This window comes from Anomaloglossus baeobatrachus, chromosome 7, assembly GCF_048569485.1.
Source record: "Anomaloglossus baeobatrachus isolate aAnoBae1 chromosome 7, aAnoBae1.hap1, whole genome shotgun sequence".
Lineage (NCBI taxonomy): Eukaryota > Metazoa > Chordata > Amphibia > Anura > Aromobatidae > Anomaloglossus > Anomaloglossus baeobatrachus.
Genome location: NC_134359.1, coordinates 245,798,252 through 245,820,751, shown reverse-complemented (window position 1 = coordinate 245,820,751; position 22,500 = coordinate 245,798,252). Strand labels below are relative to the sequence as shown.

The window sequence follows — 22,500 nt, the reverse complement described above, 5'->3', positions numbered from 1 at the left end:
GATGCCGGATGTGCGTCACTAACGACGTGACCCCGACGACATATTGTCCGGTATATCGTAGCGTGTGACGCCGCCCTAAGGATAGGCCAACAATGAAAATGTGGTGAACAACCCCTTTAAGGTTAGGTTGAAGAGTAATAGTGGATGGAGACAACAATCTAATCTGATGACCATAGAGGTGGTCTAAAAAAGGTACATTTTCTCACAGTCAGGTTGCCCAAACCCCCCCAAAAAACAACAAACACATGTTCTCAATGTTTTTTTTTCTCTTAACAGAGCCTCACCATGTAGGATAAGTCAAAATGACTTTGTTGTAAGTGATCATCTCCAGATATGAACTTTGGATCTAAATGTGGCATACAGAAAGCAATATGGCAGCTGGTACTTCATTCCTGAGAGATGGATCAGAACCTCAGGGTGCATAGGGTCCGGTTAGCGGTTGTGAGGTCTGCTTACATGCAGCAAAGAGCCTGGGTAACTCGCCCACTGTTACACGACGTATACTCAGGATCACAGGATCGCTGCTAGATCTGTGGACATTCTTACCCATCATACAACATCTATGCAAAAGGTTTTTGTTTTGTTTTTTTTTTACATTATTTTCAGTGTAAACAAGTTTTAACAGGATCCAGAGACAACAAAATAATTCTGTAACAAATATAAAAGATAATCCTTGTTAGAAGAGTATTTTCAGCTGCCATGTTCATTGATTACAGGCGAGGTTCATTCCTCCATGAGAGCCCAGGCTTCCTCAGCCTTCTGATAGTACTGATTTGCCAGTCTTCCTTTCATCGCCTCCATTGCCACTTCTGCCGCTTCTGTGTATAAGTCACCTAGACAAAATCAAGAACAATATTACTACAAGATGCACCAGGAATAGAAGAGTTAACCGAAATATCAAAATGTAGGAAAAAGGGCTAGAGGACACACGGCGAGTAAAACGGACCAAGTGGAATGCAATTAGAAGAAAGAAAAAAAAAAAAATCACATTCCACCAGGACCCATGTTACTTTTTGGGGTCGATGCCATCTGCGAATATTTTCTCAGCCCTAATCAGACCGAAAAAACAGTTGCAGCATGCAGCGGGTGGAATCCAATCCGTATTCACTAGCACCCATAAACGTCTATGGGTGCGAGTGAAACATTGCACTGCACTTGGATGGCATGGGAGAGAAATGCGATAGTTGCATCAGCTGGCAATGAAGGAGATAGGGAGATTAATCCCTCCCTCTCAGCCGCAGCTATGATCCGCTCACAGGATCGGATCACAGTGGCATGACACTCGGCTTACACTCCCAGCACTGCAGGAGCTATCGAATCTGACGCACTCGCAACAGATGCCATACGCTCGAGTGGCCTTAGCCCAATGGTGTAGCTGTGACTAACAGCAAACACACTAAGACCTAACCTGAAAATAAATCCGAGCATGATTTTACAGTATTTTGGGGAACCCTACTCCAAAATAAGCCCTAGTTCTAATCAGCATTTGGCATTAGGGGGGAGTCAAACTGCGCAAATTCTCAGGGACACCACTCTCTTTGAGACCCCAGAAGTTGTATTCCAAGGTTAAGATTGTTTAAGGACCTTTGATGACTTCACAGTTATGTGACATCATGTCATCAAAGGTCTATTAATTGCAGGAATCTAAAAGAACTGAACAGGACACAGGCTGGTATTCAGAACTGACGTTCGGGAGAAAGGAGAACAAACTGGGAAATTTCACAAGGACCTCAGTGTTTATATCCTGATGATAGGACTGCTTAAGGACCTTTGTGACATCACATCATGTGACCAAAGGTCTCTTAATTGGAGGAGTCTAAAAACTGAACAGGAGACAGGCTGATACGCAAAACTGGCATTAGAGGGAAGGGAGAGCTAACTGGGAAATTTCACAATAGCCCCAACGTTTATAACCTGATAAGACTGCTTAAGGACCTTTGTGACACCACATCATGTGACCGAAGGTCTCTTAATTGGAGGAGTCTAAAGCTGAAGAGGAAACAGGCTGGTGTGTGTTTGTGTGTGTGTGTATACAGAGAGATGATAGATACACACATTGTTTGGAGAGTTACATTGATGCTCCAGAATGCAATATGACGATATTTGAATAAATGAAGGGAATTTTGTTTACTTACCGTAAATTCCTTTTCTTCTAGCTCCAATTGGGAGACCCAGAAAATTGGGTGTATAGGCTATGCCTCCGGAGGCCGCACAAAGTATTACACTTAAAAGTGTTAAGCCCCTCCCCTTCTGCCTATACACCCCCCGTGCTCCCACGGGCTCCTCCGTTTTGGTGCAAAAGCAAGAAGGAGGAAAAAGAATTATAAACTGGTTTAAAGTAACTTCAATCCGAAGGAATATCGGAGAACTGAAACCATTCAACATGAACAACATGTGTACACAAAAAAACAGGGGCGGGCGCTGGGTCTCCCAATTGGAGCTAGAAGAAAAGGAATTTACGGTAAGTAAACAAAATTCCCTTATTCTTTGTCGCTCCATTGGGAGACCCAGACAATTGGGACGTCCAAAAGCAGTCCCTGGGTGGGTAAAATAATACCTCGTAAGAGAGCCGTAAAACGGCCTCTTCCTACAGGTGGGCAACCGCCGCCTGAAGGACTCGTCTACCTAGGCTGGCATCCGCCGAAGCATAGGTATGCACCTGATAGTGTTTTGTGAAAGTGTGCAGGCTCGACCAGGTAGCCGCCTGACACACCTGCTGAGCCGTAGCCTGGTGCCTCAAAGCCCAGGACGCGCCCACGGCTCTGGTAGAATGGGCCTTCAGCCCTGAGGGAACCGGAAGCCCAGCCGAACGGTAGGCTTCGAGAATTGGCTCCTTGATCCACCGAGCCAAGGTTGATTTGGAAGCCTGTGACCCTTTACGCTGGCCAGCGACAAGGACAAAGAGTGCATCCGAGCGGCGCAGGGGCGCCGTACGAGAAATGTAGAGTCTGAGTGCTCTCACCAGATCTAACAAGTGCAAATCCTTTTCACATTGGTGAACTGGATGAGGACAAAAAGAAGGTAAGGAGATATCCTGATTGAGATGAAAGGGGGATACCACCTTAGGGAGAAATTCCGGAACCGGACGCAGAACCACCTTGTCCTGGTGAAAAACCAGGAAAGGGGCTTTGCATGACAGCGCTGCTAGCTCAGACACTCTCCGAAGTGAAGTGACTGCTACTAGAAAAACCACTTTCTGCGAAAGGCGTGAGAGAGAAATATCTCTCATTGGCTCGAATGGTGGTTTCTGAAGAACCATCAGCACCCTGTTCAGATCCCAGGGTTCTAACGGCCGCTTGTAAGGAGGAACGATGTGACAAACCCCCTGCAGGAACGTGCGTACCTGTGGAAGTCTGGCTAGGCGCTTCTGGAAAAACACAGAGAGCGCTGAGACTTGTCCCTTAAGGGAGCCGAGCGACAAACCCTTTTCCAGTCCAGATTGAAGGAAGGACAGAAAAGTGGGCAAGGCAAAAGGCCAGGGAGAAAAACCCTGAGCAGAGCACCACGACAGGAAAATTTTCCACGTCCTGTGGTAGATCTTGGCGGACGTTGGTTTCCTAGCCTGTCTCATAGTGGCAATGACGTCTTGAGATAACCCTGAAGACGCTAGGATCCAGGACTCAATGGCCACACAGTCAGGTTGAGGGCCGCAGAATTCAGATGGAAAAACGGCCCTTGAGATAGCAAGTCTGGTCGGTCTGGTAGTGCCCACGGTTGGCCGACCGTGAGATGCCACAGATCCGGGTACCACGACCGCCTCGGCCAGTCTGGAGCGACGAGGATGACGCGGCGGCAGTCGGCCCTGATCTTGCGTAACACTCTGGGCAACAGTGCCAGCGGAGGAAACACATAAGGGAGCTGAAACTGCGACCAATCCTGAACTAAGGCGTCTGCCGCCAGAGCTCTGGGATCTTGAGACCGTACCATGAACGTCGGTACCTTGTTGTTGTGCCGGGAAGCCATGAGGTCGACGTCCGGCACCCCCCAGCGGCAACAGATCTCCTGAAACACGTCCGGGTGAAGGGACCATTCCCCTGCGTCCATGCCCTGGCGACTGAGATAATCTGCTTCCCAGTTTTCCACGCCTGGAATGTGAACTGCAGAGATGGTGGAGGCCGTGGCTTCCACCCACATCAAAATCCGCCGGACTTCCTGAAAGGCTTGCCGACTGCGTGTGCCGCCTTGGTGGTTGATGTATGCCACCGCTGTGGAATTGTCCGACTGAATTCTGATCTGCTTGCCTTCCAGCCACTGCTGGAACGCTTTCAGGGCAAGATACACTGCCCGTATTTCCAGAACATTGATCTGAAGCGAGGACTCTTGCTGGGTCCACGTACCCTGAGCCCTGTGGTGGAGAAAAACCGCTCCCCACCCTGACAGACTCGCGTCCGTCGTGACCACCTCCCAGGATGGGGGTAGGAAGGATTTCCCCTTCGATAATGAAGTGGGAAGAAGCCACCACCGAAGGGAAGCTTTGGTCGCCTGAGAGAGGGAGACGTTCCTGTCGAGGGACGTCGGCTTCCTGTCCCATTTGCGTAGGATGTCCCATTGAAGAGGACGCAGGTGAAACTGCGCGAAAGGAACTGCCTCCATTGCTGCCACCATCTTCCCCAGGAAGTGCATAAGGCGCCTCAAGGGGTGTGACTGGCCTTGAAGGAGAGATTGTACCCCTGTCTGTAGTGACCGCTGCTTGATCAGTGGAAGCTTCACTATCGCTGAGAGGGTATGAAACTCCATGCCAAGGTATGTGAGCGATTGGGCCGGTGTCAGATTTGACTTTGGAAAATTGATGATCCACCCGAAACTCTGGAGAGTCTCCAGGGTAGCGTCGAGGCTGTGTTGGCATGCCTCTTGAGAGGGTGCCTTGATCAGGAGATCGTCCAAGTAAGGGATCACCGAGTGACCCTGAGAGTGGAGGACCGCTACTACAGTAGCCATAACCTTGGTGAAAACCCGTGGGGCTGTTGCCAGGCCGAACGGCAGTGCCACGAACTGCAGGTGTTCGTTTTCTATGGCGAAGCGCAAGAAGCGCTGGTGCTCTGGAGCAATCGGTACGTGGAGATAAGCATCTTTGATATCGATCGATGCAAGGAAATCTCCTTGGGCATTGAGGCGATGACGGAGCGGAGGGATTCCATCCGGAACCGCCTGGTCTTTACGTGTTTGTTGAGAAGTTTCAGGTCCAGGACAGGACGGAAAGACCCGTCCTTCTTTGGGACCACAAACAAGTTGGAGTAAAAACCGTGGCCCTGTTGCTGAAGAGGAACAGGGACCACCACTCCTTCTGCCTTCAGAGTGCCCAGCGCCTGCAGAAGAGCCTCGGCTCGCTCGGGAGGCGGGGATCACCTGAAGAATCGAGTCGGAGGACGAGAGGTGAACTCTATCTTGTAACCGTGAGACAGAATGTCTCTCACCCAACGGTCTTTTACCCGTGGCAGCCAGGCGTCGCAAAAGCGGGAGAGCCTGCCACCGACCGAAGATGCGGAGTGAGGAGGCCGAAAGTCATGAGGAAGCCGCTTTGGTAGCGGCACCTCCGGTGGCCTTTTTAGGACGTGACTTAGACCGCCATGCATCAGAGTTCCTTTGATCTTTCTGAGGCCTTTTGGACGAGGAGAATTGGGACCTGCCCGCGCCCCGAAAGGACCGAAACCTCGACTGCCCCTTCCTCTGTTGGGGTATGTTCGGTTTGGGCTGGGGTAAGGATGTATCCTTTCCCTTGGATTGTTTGATTTCATCCAAACGCTCGCCAAACAATCGGTCGCCAGAAATTGGCAAACTGGTTAAGCGCTTTTTGGAAACAGAATCTGCCTTCCATTCCCGTAGCCACAAGGCCCTGCGGAGTACCACCGAATTGGCGGCTGCAACCGCCGTACGGCTCGCAGAGTCCAGGACAGCATTAATAGCGTAAGACGCAAATGCCGACGTCTGAGTGGTTATGGACGCCACCTGTGGCGCGGACGTGCGTGTGGCTGCGTCAATTTGCGCTTGACCTGCTGAGATAGCTTGTAGCGCCCATACGGCTGCGAACGCTGGGGCAAAAGAAGCGCCGATAGCTTCATAGATGGATTTCAACCAGAGTTCCATCTGCCTGTCAGTGGCATCTTTGAGTGAAGCCCCATCTTCCACTGCAAGTATGGATCTAGCTGCCAGTCTGGAGATTGGAGGATCCACTTTGGGACACTGAGCCCAACTTTTGACCACGTCAGGGGGAAAAGGATAACGTGTATCCTTAAGGCGCTTAGAAAAACGCTTATCTGGACAAGCATGGTGATTCTGGACTGCCTCTCTGAAATCAGAGTGGTCCAGAAACATACTCGGTGTACGCTTGGGAAACCTGAAACGGAATTTCTCCTGCTGAGAAGCTGACTCCTCCACCGGAGGAGCTGAGGGAGAAATATCCAACATACGATTGATGGACGCAATAAGGTCGTTCACTATGGCGTCCCCGTCCGGAGTATCAAGATTGAGAGCGGCCTCAGGATCAGAATCCTGATCAGCTGTCTCCGCATCATCAACCAGAGATTCCCCCCTCTGAGACCCTGCACAATATGATGATGTCGATGGAAAATCTAAGCGAGCTCGCTTAGTCGGTCTGGGGCTGGGGTCTGTGTCAGAACCCTCAGCCTGGGATCCATGAGATACCCCGGGAGGACATTGTTGGTCCAGCTGAGGTGGGCCAGGGAACAAAGATTCAACAGAGTCCCTGTGCTGAGATACCGGCCTGGACTGCAAGGCTTCTAGTATCTTAGCCATAGTCTCAGAGAGTTTTGCAAACTCCGTCCCCGTCACCTGAACAGTGTTAGCAGGTGGCTCCCCCTGGGCCCCTCTTAGCAGAGGCTCCGGCTGAGTAAGTGCCACAGGGGCCGAACAGTGCACACAATGAGGGGGGTCGTACATGCGGCGCAGGCAACATAATAAGCCTGTGTTTTGGCACCCCTGCCTTTCGTGGGCGTCATGCTATTATCTTCCCTGAGTAACACAATAGGGTATATAGCCAGAAATCAACTGTGCACCATACAGTGTAAAACATATATACCATAAACATATAATGTTACACTACTGCACAATGGGGCTAGCACCACAGGTGCTGCTTACCACCCGCCTAAAGCGGTTGTGAGGCCACCAGAGTCCCTGCCTGGGTCTCCCAGACTTTGTCCCCCTCTGCTGCGTCCGAGGAGCTGACAGGAATGGCTGCCGGCGTCCTGAGGAGAGGAGGGAGCCGTGGGCGTGACCCAGAAAGTGCGGGAACTGGTGCCCGCACTGTGCACAGTGAGGGGGGTGGAGTATGCAAAGCATGCTCCAGCCCTCAGTGCTGCTCGTTCTTTTCAGCGTCCCGCCCTTCCCCTGCCTGTCAGGGCTGTGGGCGGGAGGAAAGGAAACTAGGCCGCAAAAAGCCGGGGACTCTAGTAATAAACGCGGCCGCCGTAAAAGCGCGGCCGGCGTGAAAGTCCCCGGCGCACTACAAGTCCCAGCCGCGCCGCAGTGTTTCCATGGCCGCGGCGGTCAGTGCGGCAATCCCTATACATAAACACACTCAGCAACGCTGAGTGTGTAATGGCACATATTAACCCGGTCAGCGCCGTGGTCCCCGGTGCACTAGCACACCCAGCAAAGCTGGAGTGTTGCTGTGCGCGGTCCCCACCGAGATACAGAGTACCTCCAAGTAGCAGGGCCATGTCCCTGAACGATACCCGGCTCCTATCTAGCAGGCTCCACAGGAGTTGTGGATGAAGCGCGGTCTCAGTGCCTGGAGACCGATAGGATCCCACTTCCACCAGAGCCCTAAGGGGGATGGGGAAGGAAAAACAGCATGTGGGCTCCAGCCTCCGTACCCGCAATGGATACCTCAACCTTACAACACCACCGACAAGAGTGGGGTGAGAAGGGAGCATGCTGGGGGCTCTATATGGGCCTACTTTTCTTCCATCCGACATGGTCAGCAGCTGCTGCTGACCAATCTGTGGAGCTGTGCGTGCGTGTCTGACCTCCTTCGCACAAAGAAAAAAAACTGAGGAGCCCGTGGGAGCACGGGGGGTGTATAGGCAGAAGGGGAGGGGCTTAACACTTTTAAGTGTAATACTTTGTGCGGCCTCCGGAGGCATAGCCTATACACCCAATTGTCTGGGTCTCCCAATGGAGCGACAAAGAAATTATTTTTTTTGGTCAAGAATAAATGTGGATTGTTGTTTATGGAATCCCCTGAAAATAAGCCCAAGCTCATCTTTCGGCGCAAAAAATAATATAAGACCCAGTCTTGTTTTCCTGGAAATAAGGGAATGCGTATCTGTCCGCCGAACAACGGTTGAAGGTTCGGCTGATCGCTGCTTTCCAATCTCCTTCTTTGTTCACTATGAAAGAGACTCAGATCTTTCTCAATAAAAAAGGATCAGAAGTCCGAAAGCAGACATGCCAGACCCTTTTCTCCCATGACATCTGTTGAGGGATAAACATTTGGTGGCTCACAGACTGCTAGTCGAGACTGCTCATTTCGGTGGTCTTGGCTGACTCTAATGTAATATGTATGGGGGGCTTAGATTGGTTACACAGATTAGATTTTTGTTAGTGAATCCTGATAAATTTCCCAACATACGCCAAAAATCTAATATGGATTGGTGGTCCATAGACCTTTTAATAGGGGAACACATGGCATTACTATACACTATACATTAATTTGTCAATAATCCAACCTGACACTGGTACCTGGACATATATAACTCTTTGACCTGCTATATCTTGCACACCCCTGAAGAAGCATTGTGAAACACATGTCGGGACATCGAGTCAGCTTTATAAGCAAGTATTCCTATTTCTTGGCATTGAATCATCATTGTATATTTCTTTGTTGAGCAATAAAAGGAGCCCATACTGTGCTTTGTGCTCAACACAAGTACCACCAGTACTCAGATTGCTTGGTATAGTAGGACATCCTAAATAAGTTTCCTTAAATGGGATAATATAATTTTATTCACAAGCATTAACTATGGATTTGAATATCTGAATAAAGCAGATTTTTCTGTAGGATTTGTCTATCTAGTGATGGTGCACTTTCGCCATACATGTACGGCACAAATCACCATAGGTTTGAGACTACATCAATAGGTGCCTGTCCCTACTCTGAGACCCACAGACATTGCAAAACTACAGTATATGTCTGCCAACCAATCCGCCAATTCCCAGAAGACGCACTCTCTATACATTTCAATGAAGATGTTACGGGTGAGAATTAAGTAACCTGAAATACTTACTTCAGCCATTTCACAGGCCCAGATATGTGGTTTAGATGATGTAGCCTAACAGACATATTTATAAATGCTTTTGTTTTCTACTAACACATATATAAAAATATATTCAGCGATTTTCCTTAATACAATAGGTTAGCACATGTAACTCAAAGATGGCACCTACATCGTGGACAACGCCTAAGGCTAGGTTCACATTTCCGTTGTTTTGCATCAGTCACATGCAATGCTTGACACTTGTGACTGATGCGTTGTACAAACGGATGACAAGAATAGAATTCATTGTCGGATTCCGTTGTAAAACGTGAGAGAGAGAGCGATCAGCTGATTGTTCACAATAGCCGGCCGCCGGCTTTTGAAAGCGAACAGTTAATCTCCTGGCGGCCGGCTAATGAGAGCGATCAGCTGATCGTTCACAATAGCCGGCCGACGGCTTTTGAAAGCGAACAGTTAATCTCCTGGCGGCCGGCTAATGAGAGCGATCAGCTGTTCGCTCTCATTAGCCGGCCGCCGGGTGATCAGCTGATCGCTCACAGAAGGCGGCCAGTGGGTGATCAGCTGATCGCTCAAGAAGGCGGCCACCGGGTGATCAGCTGATCACTCACAGAAAGCGGCTGCCAAGCGATCAGCTGATCGTTCGGCCACCGAGAGAGCATGCGCAGCAGAATCAAAAGGATTCTGCTGCTCAAAAAACGCTACATGCTGCGTTCCTGACGGCCGACGGTCAGTCGTTCCACGACTGATCAGTTGGGCGGAGGATGCAACGCAGCGTCATCAGTCACAATCCGCCGCTCATACAAGTATATGGGAACAACGGAATCCGCCAAACAGATTCCGTTGCTTACCAGAGCTACGGATTGTGACTGATACAAATTGCCGGAAATGTGAACCTAGCCTAAGATGATAAGGACTCGAAGAACACCCAAAGTTTGGACCACCAATCCAGTAGAGACAATGCAAGTTGCTGCACTCCCCGAGCCCGACCTGCGATATTTGATTGGACTATATTTTGTCTACAACTTTTTCTTATCTAGAACTATAAAAGTTTTGTGAACAATACACTGAGGGGAATCCTGCTGGCGTCCGTCATGAGAGGAAGCCATTAACCGACCGCAGTCAGTTATTTCTTCCCGCGTGCACACATGACATTCCAGAGAATCTGAAAAGGGCAGTCAGACCTTAAGGCTATGTGCGCACTTACCGGATTTTGCTGCGGATTTTCCGCGGATTTGCTGCATGTTTCGCTGCAGAAAATGTTCATAACATCTCTGCAGTGAATCACCAGCAAATCCTATGGAGAAAAAAAATCCTGTGCGCACTAGGCGGATTTTGACAGCTGCATGTTTTGCTCCGGGATTCCCGCAGCAAAAACAATTGCATGTCACTTCTTTTCCGCACATCGCTGCGGGATTTCACTCCATTGACTCCAATGTAATCGTGAAATCCCGCAGGGAATAACGCAGGCAGCAAATTCTGTGCGGTTCACTGCGTTTTCCTGCGTTATTCCCTGCGGTATTTCGCGGTTTACCTCCGGTAATGTACATCGCCTGTCTGCGGTTTTGCAGGGAAGTGATGTCATTACAGGAAGAGGAAGCCGTGCAGAGAGTAAACACACACATAGACACACACAGACATCACAGACATAGAACACATAGACACAGACACATAGAACACACATAGAAAGAAAACGGAAATATAGGGAAAAAAACACGTGGGCTCCGCTGCATATTCACCGTCCAGCCGAGGTAAGCACACAGCGGCGGCCCGGTATTCTCAGGCTGGGGTGGGAGAGGGGCAGGGTTAATGTCCCCCGCCTCACTCCCCCTCCGGCAGCCGAGAATATCAGCCGCAGCTGCCCCGGCACTGTCGCATGCATTATGCGGCACTACCGGAGTGTCCTCGGCTCTTCCTGCCGCCATGTAGCAGTGGCAGCAGGGTAATACAAGGGGTTAATGGTGGTGGATCACCGCCATTAACTCCAGGCTTGATCATGACAGCGTCTATGAGACAGCTGACATGATCAACCCGTAAGTAAAGTGAATAAAACACAGACACCGAAAAATCCTTTATTTTAAATAAAACAAACAAGCCTCGTTCACCATTTTATTAACCCCTCCCGTACCAAAGCTCCGGCGTAATCCACAGGTCCTGTGCTGCTTACATCCAGCCGCGACTGTCACAGACACAGCGCTGAATGAATGCAGCAGACAGCAGAGGTAATTACCGGTCAGTTCCCATGGCCGGTAATGTGAACTCACTGCCGACCGTGGGAAATGTAGCGATCTGTCCTCTATCTATCTATCCCTCTGTCTGTCTATCTATCTATCCCTCTATCTATTCTTCTGTCTATCTATCTACTATCTCAGAATTAAATGACTTTTTTTTTTTTTTTCAATGTGCTTTATTGCATTGAATGCAATAAAGCACATCCTAACCCGCACGCGGCAAAACCGCGGCAATACCGCGAACAATACCGCGGTGAAACCGCAGCAAACCGCATGCGGTTTTCGGGTGCGGTTTGCTGCGTTTTTTTACCGCGGGTGCGGTAATCTTTGAGAGCATGCGGAATTTTCTCAAGAAAATTCCATTTCCCAGTGCGCACATAGCCTAAGAGACCCTTTGTGTCTCACCTCAAAGACATGGCAATGCTTGTGTGAGGCAGTTTCCACTGAACTCTATGAAATAAGCAGCCAAATCTGCAGTTTAGACTTTACGGATCACGTTTACGAATATAATAAAATTCAACAAATTTATCAAAATTTTTTTCAATAACATTTACCAGATCGTTGTGGGTCCTTCTCCAGTTTATGTCCCCCCGTAAACAGCATCTCGGCTTCCCTGGCTAGCAGCAGGTATTTGGGTTCATCTTGAGTGCCGTCAAATTCCCCTCCTTCATCATAATCGGTCATGTTTAGTGCAGAATTGTACCAGAACAGGGCTTCCTGCCAGTCTTGTAACCTACAATACAAAAGTTGTTTTTTTTTTACTATAAAACCCATGATAATGTAATAAAAAAATGTAAAATTCCCAATAATACAATATAATACATAGTGAAGATGTCATTACTTACCTGTCTGATCCAAGATTTACGCCAGTGTCGTAAGCTCGAGCAATATGAATCATGGAGGGGCGGTCGCCTGCTTCTGCAGCCATCAATAAATAGTTAAAACCTTTAATTCTGTTTTTCTCTGTGTCCTTTAAATAAGGAAATAAAACTATGAATAATTCTATAATTATCAGCATGTAACGGTCATTATAAGGGCTCTTTCGGACGTCCGTGCACAGACCAGAATGTACGTAATGGCTGAGGCTCTCCCAACCAGAACATGACCACTTCATATATTTCTATGAGACTGTCACGTTCGGCACAGGAGACCCCCCCATCCACTCTGTTGCATTGTGGTTTGTGTACAGAATGGCCACGACTCTACTGACCAGAACATGACCGCTTCATATATGTCTATGGGGCTGTCACACTCGGCACAGGAGACCCCACTCTGTTGCATTGCAGTCTGTGCACGGACTGTCCACGGCTCTCCCGACCAGAGCGTGACAGCTTCATATATTTCTATGAGACTGTCACGCTCTGCACAGGAGACCTGTGGCCAGTCCGTGCAAAGACACCAATACAACAGGGTAACTGGGGGTCTCCTGAGCCAAACTTGTAGAAATATATGAAGTGGTCACGTTCTGGTCGGGAGAGCCTCGGCCAGTCCATGCATTCTGGTCTGTACATAGACCATGTTCCACACACATCTGAAAGAGCCCTTAAGCAGAATAATATAATAGAGCAGAGGCTGGCAGGTACCCCTGGAAAACCAACATGGACAGAACAAGATAAATAAAAAAAAATGAACCAAAAATCACTAAAATCTTGCTTTTCGGAGTCATGTGAGCACTTACATTGCAATCGAACAAGGGCATAAGTATAATGGGTGCAGTAATGTAGAGTGGGTTGCCAGTGCAAGGCAAGCATTTTGTGCCAACAAGCTCACACAGTCCAAATCCCTTGCAAAAGGTCCCTTTACCCTATATGAGAAGGCCAGCACTAATAAAGACCCAAAATAGTTAAAGGGTATTCCCATCTCCAAGATCCTATCCCATAATGTAGTAGGTGCAATATTAATATTAGAAAATACCACCAATTAGAAAGGTAGTATAGTTCTTCTGATTCACTATGTCACTTACTTCATGTACAGGGCATTGCAGAACCTTATGTATCCATGGTTACAACCACTAGCAACTAGTTGTCACTAGATGCGTGGTTGTAACCACGGATACCTAAGATGCTGCAATGCCCTGCACATGAGGTAAGCGACATAGTGAATCAGCAGAACTATACTACATTTGTAATTGGAGGTATTTGCTAATATTATTATTACACCTACTACATATTGGGATAGGGTCTTGGAGATAGGAATACCCCTTTAAGGGTCTTGTTGTAGATTATGCACTATGGCCCCCAAGATTAAGCTTGCACCCCTACAAGTGTACCCATAATATCAATACCATGCAATTGTACAATAATGTGAAAAAAAAAAATCAAATAATCAGTATGTAAGCTTTATTGTGTCCTTGTAAAAGCTTTACCTCCACAGATACTTCAGTCAGGATATGGTGGGGCAGCTGAGAACACATAAGCCCAAGGCCGATAATGGCCTCCAATTCTCCACAGTGAGCAGCATGTTCCAGGTGGAATATGGCGGATTCCTGATCCCAGTCCTGATCTTTTTCACAAAAACGCCCTCCCTCGTGATAGCGCACCATCGCCAAGTGAACCTGGCATACAAATAAAAGGCAAAAAATGAAATACTGTATGATTCACACATGTATTCATTAATAAGAGAAAAAAAATTGCAAAACAAAATTGAGATGTGGCTTCAAAATGGCCTACTGGCCTCACTATTTGTGATTCATATTAGGCCTCGATTATCAAAATGGTCTGACAGTAAAACGGTCTGTTGCCCATAGCAACCAGTTTACTTTTCCAAAACAATTGAAAAAATGGAAGCTGAGCTCGGATTGGTTGCTATGGGCAACAGTGTTATTGATACTGACAACCGAGGCCTAGTATAAATGGCAATTAGTGAAGCCAAACCTGGAGTGTTTGGAATATTCATATTATATATATTTCCAAAGAGTCCAAGTTTAGCTTCAATAATTGCCATTTACACTAGGCTTCAATTGTCAAAACTGTCTGGCAGTACAAATGACATTGTTAACCATAGCAACACAAAAAGGGGAAAGAGCCGGACCGGGAAAGAAAGAGCCGGACCGGGAAAGAAAGAGCCGGACCGGGAAAGAAAGAGCCGGACCGGGAAAGAAAGAGCCGGACCGGGAAAGAAAGAGCCGGACCGGGAAAGAAAGAGCCGGACCGGGAAAGAAAGAGCCGGACCGGGAAAGAAAGAGCCGGACCGGGAAAGAAAGAGCCGGAGCGGGAAAGAAAGCGACGGAGCGGGAAAGAAAGCGACGGAGCGGGAAAGAAAGCGACGGAGCGGGAAAGAAAGCGACGGAGCGGGAAAGAAAGCGACGGAGCGGGAAAGAAAGCGACGGAGCGGGAAAGAAAGCGACGGAGCGGGAAAGAAAGCGACGGAGCGGGAAAGAAAGCGACGGAGCGGGAAAGAAAGCGACGGAGCGGGAAAGAAAGCGACGGAGCGGGAAAGAAAGCGACGGAGCGGGAAAGAAAGCGACGGAGCGGGAAAGAAAGCGACGGAGCGGGAAAGCGACGGAGCGGGAAAGAGACGGACAGGGAAAGAGACGGACAGGGAAAGAGACGGACAGGGAAAGAGACGGACAGGGAAAGAGACGGACAGGGAAAGAGACGGACAGGGAAAGAGACGGACAGGGAATGAAAAAGATATACAGGGAAAGAGACGGACAGGGAAAGAGATGGACAGGGAATGAAAAAGATATACAGGGAAAGAAATAGAGAGACAGACAGGGAAAGAGATAGAGAGACAGGGAAAGAGCTAGAGAGAGAGAGATCGACAAAGCAGAGAGACAGACTGACAGAGAGGAGAGAGACAGACAGATAGAGAAGGAAACAGACAGAGACCGGGAGAGAGACAGAGAGACATTTACTATCCTGGGCAATGTCCCGTACTACAGCTAATATATATATATATATATATATATATATATATATATATATATACATATATATAATTTGACATTGTTAGCAGTTTATAGGACACAGCAAATGTAAATTGTCGGCTTTTTACCTTCCCGAGGATGGATTTCCCAATTTTCTTTTCTATTTCTAGATTATTGAGCCTCAACACTTCTGAAGCAACACACGAGGATCGGTGGATGTGCACTCGAGATGCAAGGTATTGGTTCCACTTTTCCACTGACACCTAAATTACCAGAAAGAAGATTTTCGCATTAACTATTAAAATTAAAACAAGAATTTCATGCAAAACCTCATCAAAGGCAGCATTGTAAGTTGACCAGCAAAAAGGAAGAATTTCATTTCTCAATCTAGTAGACTGTAATACCGCACACTGCCTGTAGGAGTCAGTGTCAGATTCGCACTAACTTTTTTGGCTTAATAACTTGCTTAAACTGACAAATAAGGTGACCTTACACTCATTAAAAAGTTATTCGACCCTAAAACTTTTGATTTGCCACTGTTTGTTTCACAAAGCAAAAAAAATGCCATTTAAAACAGAAGTGATATTTTATTATTTAATCAAGAGGTAACCTACCACCCATTGAGAACACATGCACACTCGTTGAAGCCAAGCATGTATGTATGGTCACCTCTAAAAGATAATCTACCAGACATATCAATCAATCAATACAGATCATAAGATTGTGAGAGAACAGAATCCATTTTGTATTCTCAAAGAAACCACCTTGTCTTATAGCTAATGATGTCATAGGGTTCAGCTAACACTAATGGTGGGTGGGGAGACGGAAGGGAGGGTGAAGTTTCCCATTTCTGTTCACACCCCTATTGCTCTTATTGGTGCATAGTTCAGGGGAGTTGTTTCTTTGTTTGAGGTACTATATAAACTGGTCACATGATATAATAAAGCAGAAACTTTCAGTACACCACAAAGCGTGTGTTATGTGTTGAGTTCTCAAGCGCTCATAAACAAAATCTTATTAATTTGGAGTTCAAAAGGCAAAGGAGTGTATTTCACTCACAAGATAAAAATATTGGTCTGCATGCCTACTTGTTCAAAAAAAATTTGTGAAAGAAAACAAACAAAAAACAATGAACTTAGCACAGACTGCTCCGTTGATCTATGCACCAGGACATCAAGCTTCTTGCCCAGTCTAAGACCACCAGGGTTGTGCTTGATCCACAAGGGGTAGATCGGGCGACTGTGCCAGATCCACAGGGGTAAGAGCGGGCGACTGTGCCTTATTTTATGGTTTAAAAAACATTCCTGCCATCTCCAAATTTATATTTGAGATGTCGGACAACCCCTTTAAGGCAAATCCTAAGCTTTGCGTGTGCACTAGGTTTCATAAATGAGTGCACACATCACCTACTCACAATAGCACAATATGCCTCCTATATAAAATAATAAATGCTACAAGTAACTGACTGCTTATTGATTTTGCTGCTTTTCTTTGTTCTCCGTCAACATACAAGACAATGGTGCGGATTGACAGCTCTCACCGCATCCTAGAGAACTAGAGCCAGAACACAGTCAGGAAGTGTTGTCATAGGGACATTAAAACACAGTTCTATCACATTTCGTAAAAACACATAAATTGCATAATTAAACATTTCAAAAGGCACAAAGTGGCGGCTGGGACTTTGTAAAGCTTTGCTGGCTATTACAAAGATGAAAGCGTATATTGCTCATGCACGTACACTGCACTGTCATCAAAAGAAAAGATCGTCAAAAATCCAATAATTATCATGTACCAATAATTATCATGTACCATGTATCAAGTATCATGTAACGTTTATACACAGTGGATCACACCCTATATGCTGGGACATTAAGCATGCCACATTTCACACAGACGGGAGAACTGGATCGGACATCATAAAATCTGCATCTGACATAAATGAAAGACAAAGAAAATCAATAAAAAACACTAAAAGCACAGTATTTGGATGGATGCCTCCAACATGCAGCAGTCGGAAATTATTGAATCTGATGACTAACTAGGGCATAGAATACATAATTCACAATATAATACTGAACAGTGATCCCTTAAAGGTCAATTAAAGAAGTAATCTGGTAGAATTTCTTTAATATTACTAATAGTTTTTGATGAAACATTGTTTGATCTGCTGCAGATCTGCTAGTCCTCTCTAGGATGAGCTCCTGCTGTGTAGTCCTTAATATTTATGTACGGTCGATCCTCCCTCACAGTTGTTTGACAGCATTCTGCCTACACTGTGCATAGACAGAAAGCTGCCAATCAGTGGTATAGGTGGGGTTATATAGAGTTCATCTGGGGAGAGGAGAGCTGCAGAGAAAACTGATTTTATCAAAACAACAGCAATAAACCCAGTTATTGATCAAGCAATGATCAGGGTCTCAGTCCTTATTTTATGCTGCCCTCATAAGCCTAGTAATGGATTCCCATGTAAAAAGTTCATTTTATTCAATATATCTTGTGACAATAATAATCTTCACAATTGGGTGTGTTTAAAAAAAAATGTCCCTGTGCTGAGATAATCAGAAAATCTTATACAGTATATGTGTCCCTGTTATGTATTGTGTAATGGCCGTGTCTGACCGTACAGGGACATGGTCTGATTATACCACATCTCCTGGGCCAGGAGGAAGCAAAAAAGTATACAGATATTACAGAACGGGATCGCAAATTATTCTTTCTTGAGGTAAAACATTTTTAAAAAACAGACAGGGAAATGTTTTACCTCACAAAAAGAATCCGCAGTGATCCCATATTCTTTTGTGGCCGCCCCTGCCCAGGAGATCAGGCAGGGAAATGTTTTACCTCACAAAAAGAATCCGTGGTGATCTCATATTCTTTTGTGGCCTCCCCAGCCCAGGTGATGTGGTATGATCAGACCACGTCCCTGTACGGTCAGACACGGCCATTACACAGGGACACATATATAAGATTATCTCAGCACAGGGACATTATTTTTAAACACATCCAATTGTGGAAATTATTATTATTCTAAGATCTATTGATTAAAATCAAATTTAAAATTAACCTTCCTCATAGGAAAAACTCTTTAATTCCGTACCTTGTGCATACAGCAAGAATCTATGGATCTGGAAGCAAAAAGGGCACAATAATAAATGCTGGGATGGGTGCCCGATCACAGTTTGTTTCTTTGGATATCGGTTGAGCTTCGGCAGTTAGCGTCTTGCCTCTAAAGAGGTGGGATAGGGCTGTACTAGTTATATTTTCCAATGTAGTGAAGGGCAGTTCTGTTTATATCTGCGGTATAGGAATTGAGATAGAAGTCGAAATCTGATGCCAAGAATAAAGCAGTTTGCTATTCTTCCATTCAAAAATTCCGGAGCTCTGACATTCCCTATTGAAGTCAATGGAGTCCAACAGGATTGGTCATAAAATGGATCTGCCATTGTCTTCATTGCTTCATATTAAAGGAAAAACTATGAGAATCTTTAATCTCGGCTTCATCGTTATAGCTGATTCTATGTCACATGGATTACAGCAGAGCATCAATCATAATTCAGCTAAATCACTATGAGCTTGTGGACACATGCGTCAGTAGAAGCTTAGCGCAGAACCTATAATGCAATGCTCAGTTCTGCGTTATGGATGACTAAGTGCTTCCCATATAAGATTATCAAACATTACTGATCACCAAATTAGTTTGGTACAGATGCAAGGGACTGCAAAATATGTGCGGTTGGGAGACAAATAGTCTGATGTGATTGGTGGCTTCCTGACTCTACTATGACACATGATGTCAGGGGATAAAAGGATCAGGCAGATTGATTTGAGAAGCCCAATCCTTTTGTTCTGCTATCATAGGTGTAGCAGCGCTTACTTTCTCCTCCCCACTGAAATATAACCATGCTGGGTCTACATATATGTGTAAGTTGGGCAAGGTAGATGTTGCTATGGTGTACAAGTATTATTGCACTGTAGTTCCAGGGTTACCTTATGTTTTAAAGGGATTTTGTCAGCAGGTTTTTGATATGTAAACTGAAGACAGCAGCTGTAAGGGTTAAAACATATAATTCAGGGATAACCGTTTTGTCACAGTCCAATTTGCTATGTTTGTTTAAGCAGCAGGACTTCTCATTGCTCGGACTTCAATTTCGCAAAAACGGCAATCCGGCACGCCCTCTCCTGTGATGGACACCTTACTGTCAATGTACAATCTCTATAGAGAGCCTGGTGTGGGCGGTGACAGCTCCCTCAGCTCTGCTACATGGCTAAAACTAAAAATTCTGATTGTGCCAGAACGGTTTTAGCCAGTAATCTAAGTGACACATCATTGGATTCAGAGTCTCTTTGCCTGCATCATGCTGCTCTGAGATGGGGAAGCAAAAACCTGCTGACATATTTGGTGTATGAGTATTATTACACTGTAGTTCCAGGGTTACCTTATGTTTTAAAGGGAATCGGTCAGCAGGTTTATGCTATGTTAAGTGAAGACAACAGCTGCAAGGGGTAAAACATACAATTCAGGGATGCCTGTTTTGTCATGGTCCGATCTGCTATGTTTGTTTAAACAGCAGGATTTCTCATTGCTCAAACTTCAATATCAAAAAACGGCAGTCCGGCACGCCCTCTCCTGTGATTGTACATTGACAGTGAGGGGTCAATCTCTATTGAGACCCTGGTGTGGGCGGGGCCAGCTCTCTCAACTCTCCCACAGGGCTAAAACTAAAAATTCCGATTGTGCCAGTAATCTAAGTGACACATCATTGGATTCAGAGTCTCTTTGCCTACATCATGATGTAGCAAAAAACCTGCTAACAGATTTCCTATAACTAAATGACATATTGAAGAGAAAAAAAAAATATATTATTATTTTAAATGTCAATTCTGTATTCTGATAGCTGATGACATTAATCCTGCGCTATATAAACTTATATCTATTTTCAAGTTGATGATCCATCCAAACATGTGCAATGTGTTATGTCAGCAATAAACAGTAATAGAAGCATTCACTGGAATCTCTGGCAGCAAGTCATGCAGAATCACCAGTTTATTCCGGGGGCTGTTTTTAAGGTTCACATTGGCTTTTAAGTAAAGACATTTGCTCTATTTGGAGAAAAAAATTAGAAAGGAATAGATGATGTGATGGGTTAAAGAACAACGACGTACAATCACATAGGAATACAGCAGTACTTGGCATCTACTACACAAGTAAGGCCGTGCCGACTTTCCGTATCCGTTGCATCAGTCATGTAACCAAAAAGCATCGGGCCCCATTGATTATTATGGGATCAGTCTGGGTTCTGTTTCTTACAATGGAAGAAAATGTTCTGCAGGCCAAACTTTCTTCAGTTCCAAAAAATGGACACCAAACAGACCCAATAATAAAAAAAGGAACCGGAAACAGGGAAAGTCCACACGGACGTGAGCACAGTCTAAATTTTAGTAGATCTGGAATCTAGACCCCAGAAATGAAATTGAGGAACTATTAAAATAGGGGGAATATAGCCAACATATAGCAGAACAGTGTTCCTAATATGTTCTATGATGCCAAAGGGGACCAAGATGCTGCTATAATGCATATACACAGAAATCAGTCATGTGTAAGGTCATATTACGGGTTCTTTTTTTAAGTTTGGGGGTTATACAATTAAAATGGACACAGATAATTCAGGTCATAATACATTTTTTTCCCCAAAATGGTCAGTGATGACATTAGTGCTAGATGTTGACCACAAGGTTTGGATGTTGAGTATCGTAAAGTGTGTGACCCACAGCGGTCAGAAAACATTGAAGTTGGGCATCATTCCCATTCATATGGGCTGGGCATGATCTTAGGTACAAGACTAAGCTATGTAAAGGAGAGGATATTTACATACATCGCTGTATAAACCAGTACTGATGTTTTCTCAGTGAAACAAGTTTACAATGGAGGATGAAAGAGGGAAGAGAAAAGCAAAGAGTTGTATAGTTTCGGTACATACCTTCCCGAAGCTGTCCTCAGACTCCGACTCAAACCGTCTCCGGTTATAATTTCCATGTGGCTAAATGGAGAAAGCCAAAAACATAAATTTGCGGAAATCTTATTCAGTCATTTCCGTCATCAGCCATGCTCCCATATCCATATAATGTTTATATCCCATAGAGGACGCGTAAGTGTTTCTATATTCCCTTTGGCGGTATGGATGTAACTCGAATTAATGGAGAAGACTAGATTTCCTTTGTCAGAACTGAAATAAAACATTTCTCCGTGACAGATATTTGGGCCTCATCATGGGGGTCTGAACCCTAACACCGACCGATCCTTAGAACAAGACCGCACAGTCCACATTCTTCTATATTATATATAATCACCATCAGCATGGAGAATTTTTTTAAATAACTAATCCTATTAGTAGTAGACAAACCCCTTTAAAAGGTAAAGAACTGCAGCAATAGGATAGCAGAATAGCTAGCTTAAAAGATGCATTCTTCAGGGTAAGCAAGAAGGGATTAAATTGTCAGCTGCCAGGTGGTGAAGGAGACTGATTCCTCCAGCAGCACAATTCATCATCAATAAGAAAAGGGCAACATGGAAGTAAAACATTTTACACAGCTATTAACAGTCTTTTTATAAGATGATTAAAAGGGGTTGTCCCCTACTTGGACAACCCCTTCTCGTTCCGCATGTGCACCTCCTAAAATAAAATAAGACTATACTCACCTGAGTTGCCGATGCGGTCCCAGCGGTTGGAACATGCATTCCCAGGGTCCACATGATATTGTTATGACATGCGAGCCCTGTGACCAATCAGCGCCGGCTTCTCTCACCCATCTTTGGACGTGTAATTAACAGGGAGTGAGATCTGCGGCTGCCACTTCACTTCCTGTTTATTACTTAAAAGTCTAAAGGCAGGAGAAGTAAGCTGCACTGATTAATCGCGAGGCTCACATGTCATAACAATGTCACATGGACCCCAGGAACGCAAGTTCAGACATAGCTGAAACCGCGCCAGCACTGAAGGGGAATAAAGGCTTTTTTATATTTTTATGGAGGCGCACATGGAAAGTGCAAAGGGGTTATCCAATAGTGGACAACCCCTTTAAACAGTCTTTTGATAAAATGATTATAAGTGCTAAAAAACTTTTTTTCTTCCATGTTTATGATAATTTGTGGTCTTGACGCAATCAGTCT

General features: G+C 45.7%; 1 protein-coding gene across 4 annotated transcripts in view; it reads right to left on the bottom strand.

The window, feature by feature from the left end:
* EEF2K (eukaryotic elongation factor 2 kinase) overlaps window positions 1-22,500 on the bottom strand; it is a 107,967-nt gene that overhangs the window by 2,087 nt on the left and 83,380 nt on the right. For 2 of the 4 annotated variants that reach the window (XM_075318005.1, XM_075318006.1), the window contains 7 exons: window positions 21,311-21,370; window positions 20,373-20,432; window positions 15,461-15,595; window positions 13,830-14,018; window positions 12,310-12,434; window positions 12,019-12,197; window positions 1-833 (listed from right to left, as the gene is read on the bottom strand). The exon at window positions 1-833 is cut by the window's left edge. In XM_075318005.1, the coding sequence (XP_075174120.1) occupies window positions 724-833; window positions 12,019-12,197; window positions 12,310-12,434; window positions 13,830-14,018; window positions 15,461-15,595; window positions 20,373-20,432; window positions 21,311-21,370 (858 nt within the window). In that variant the 3' untranslated portion in view covers window positions 1-723. The remainder of the gene's footprint in view (window positions 834-12,018; window positions 12,198-12,309; window positions 12,435-13,829; window positions 14,019-15,460; window positions 15,596-20,372; window positions 20,433-21,310; window positions 21,371-22,500) is intronic. The other 2 variants (XM_075318007.1, XM_075318008.1) reach the window with 1 other exon arrangement.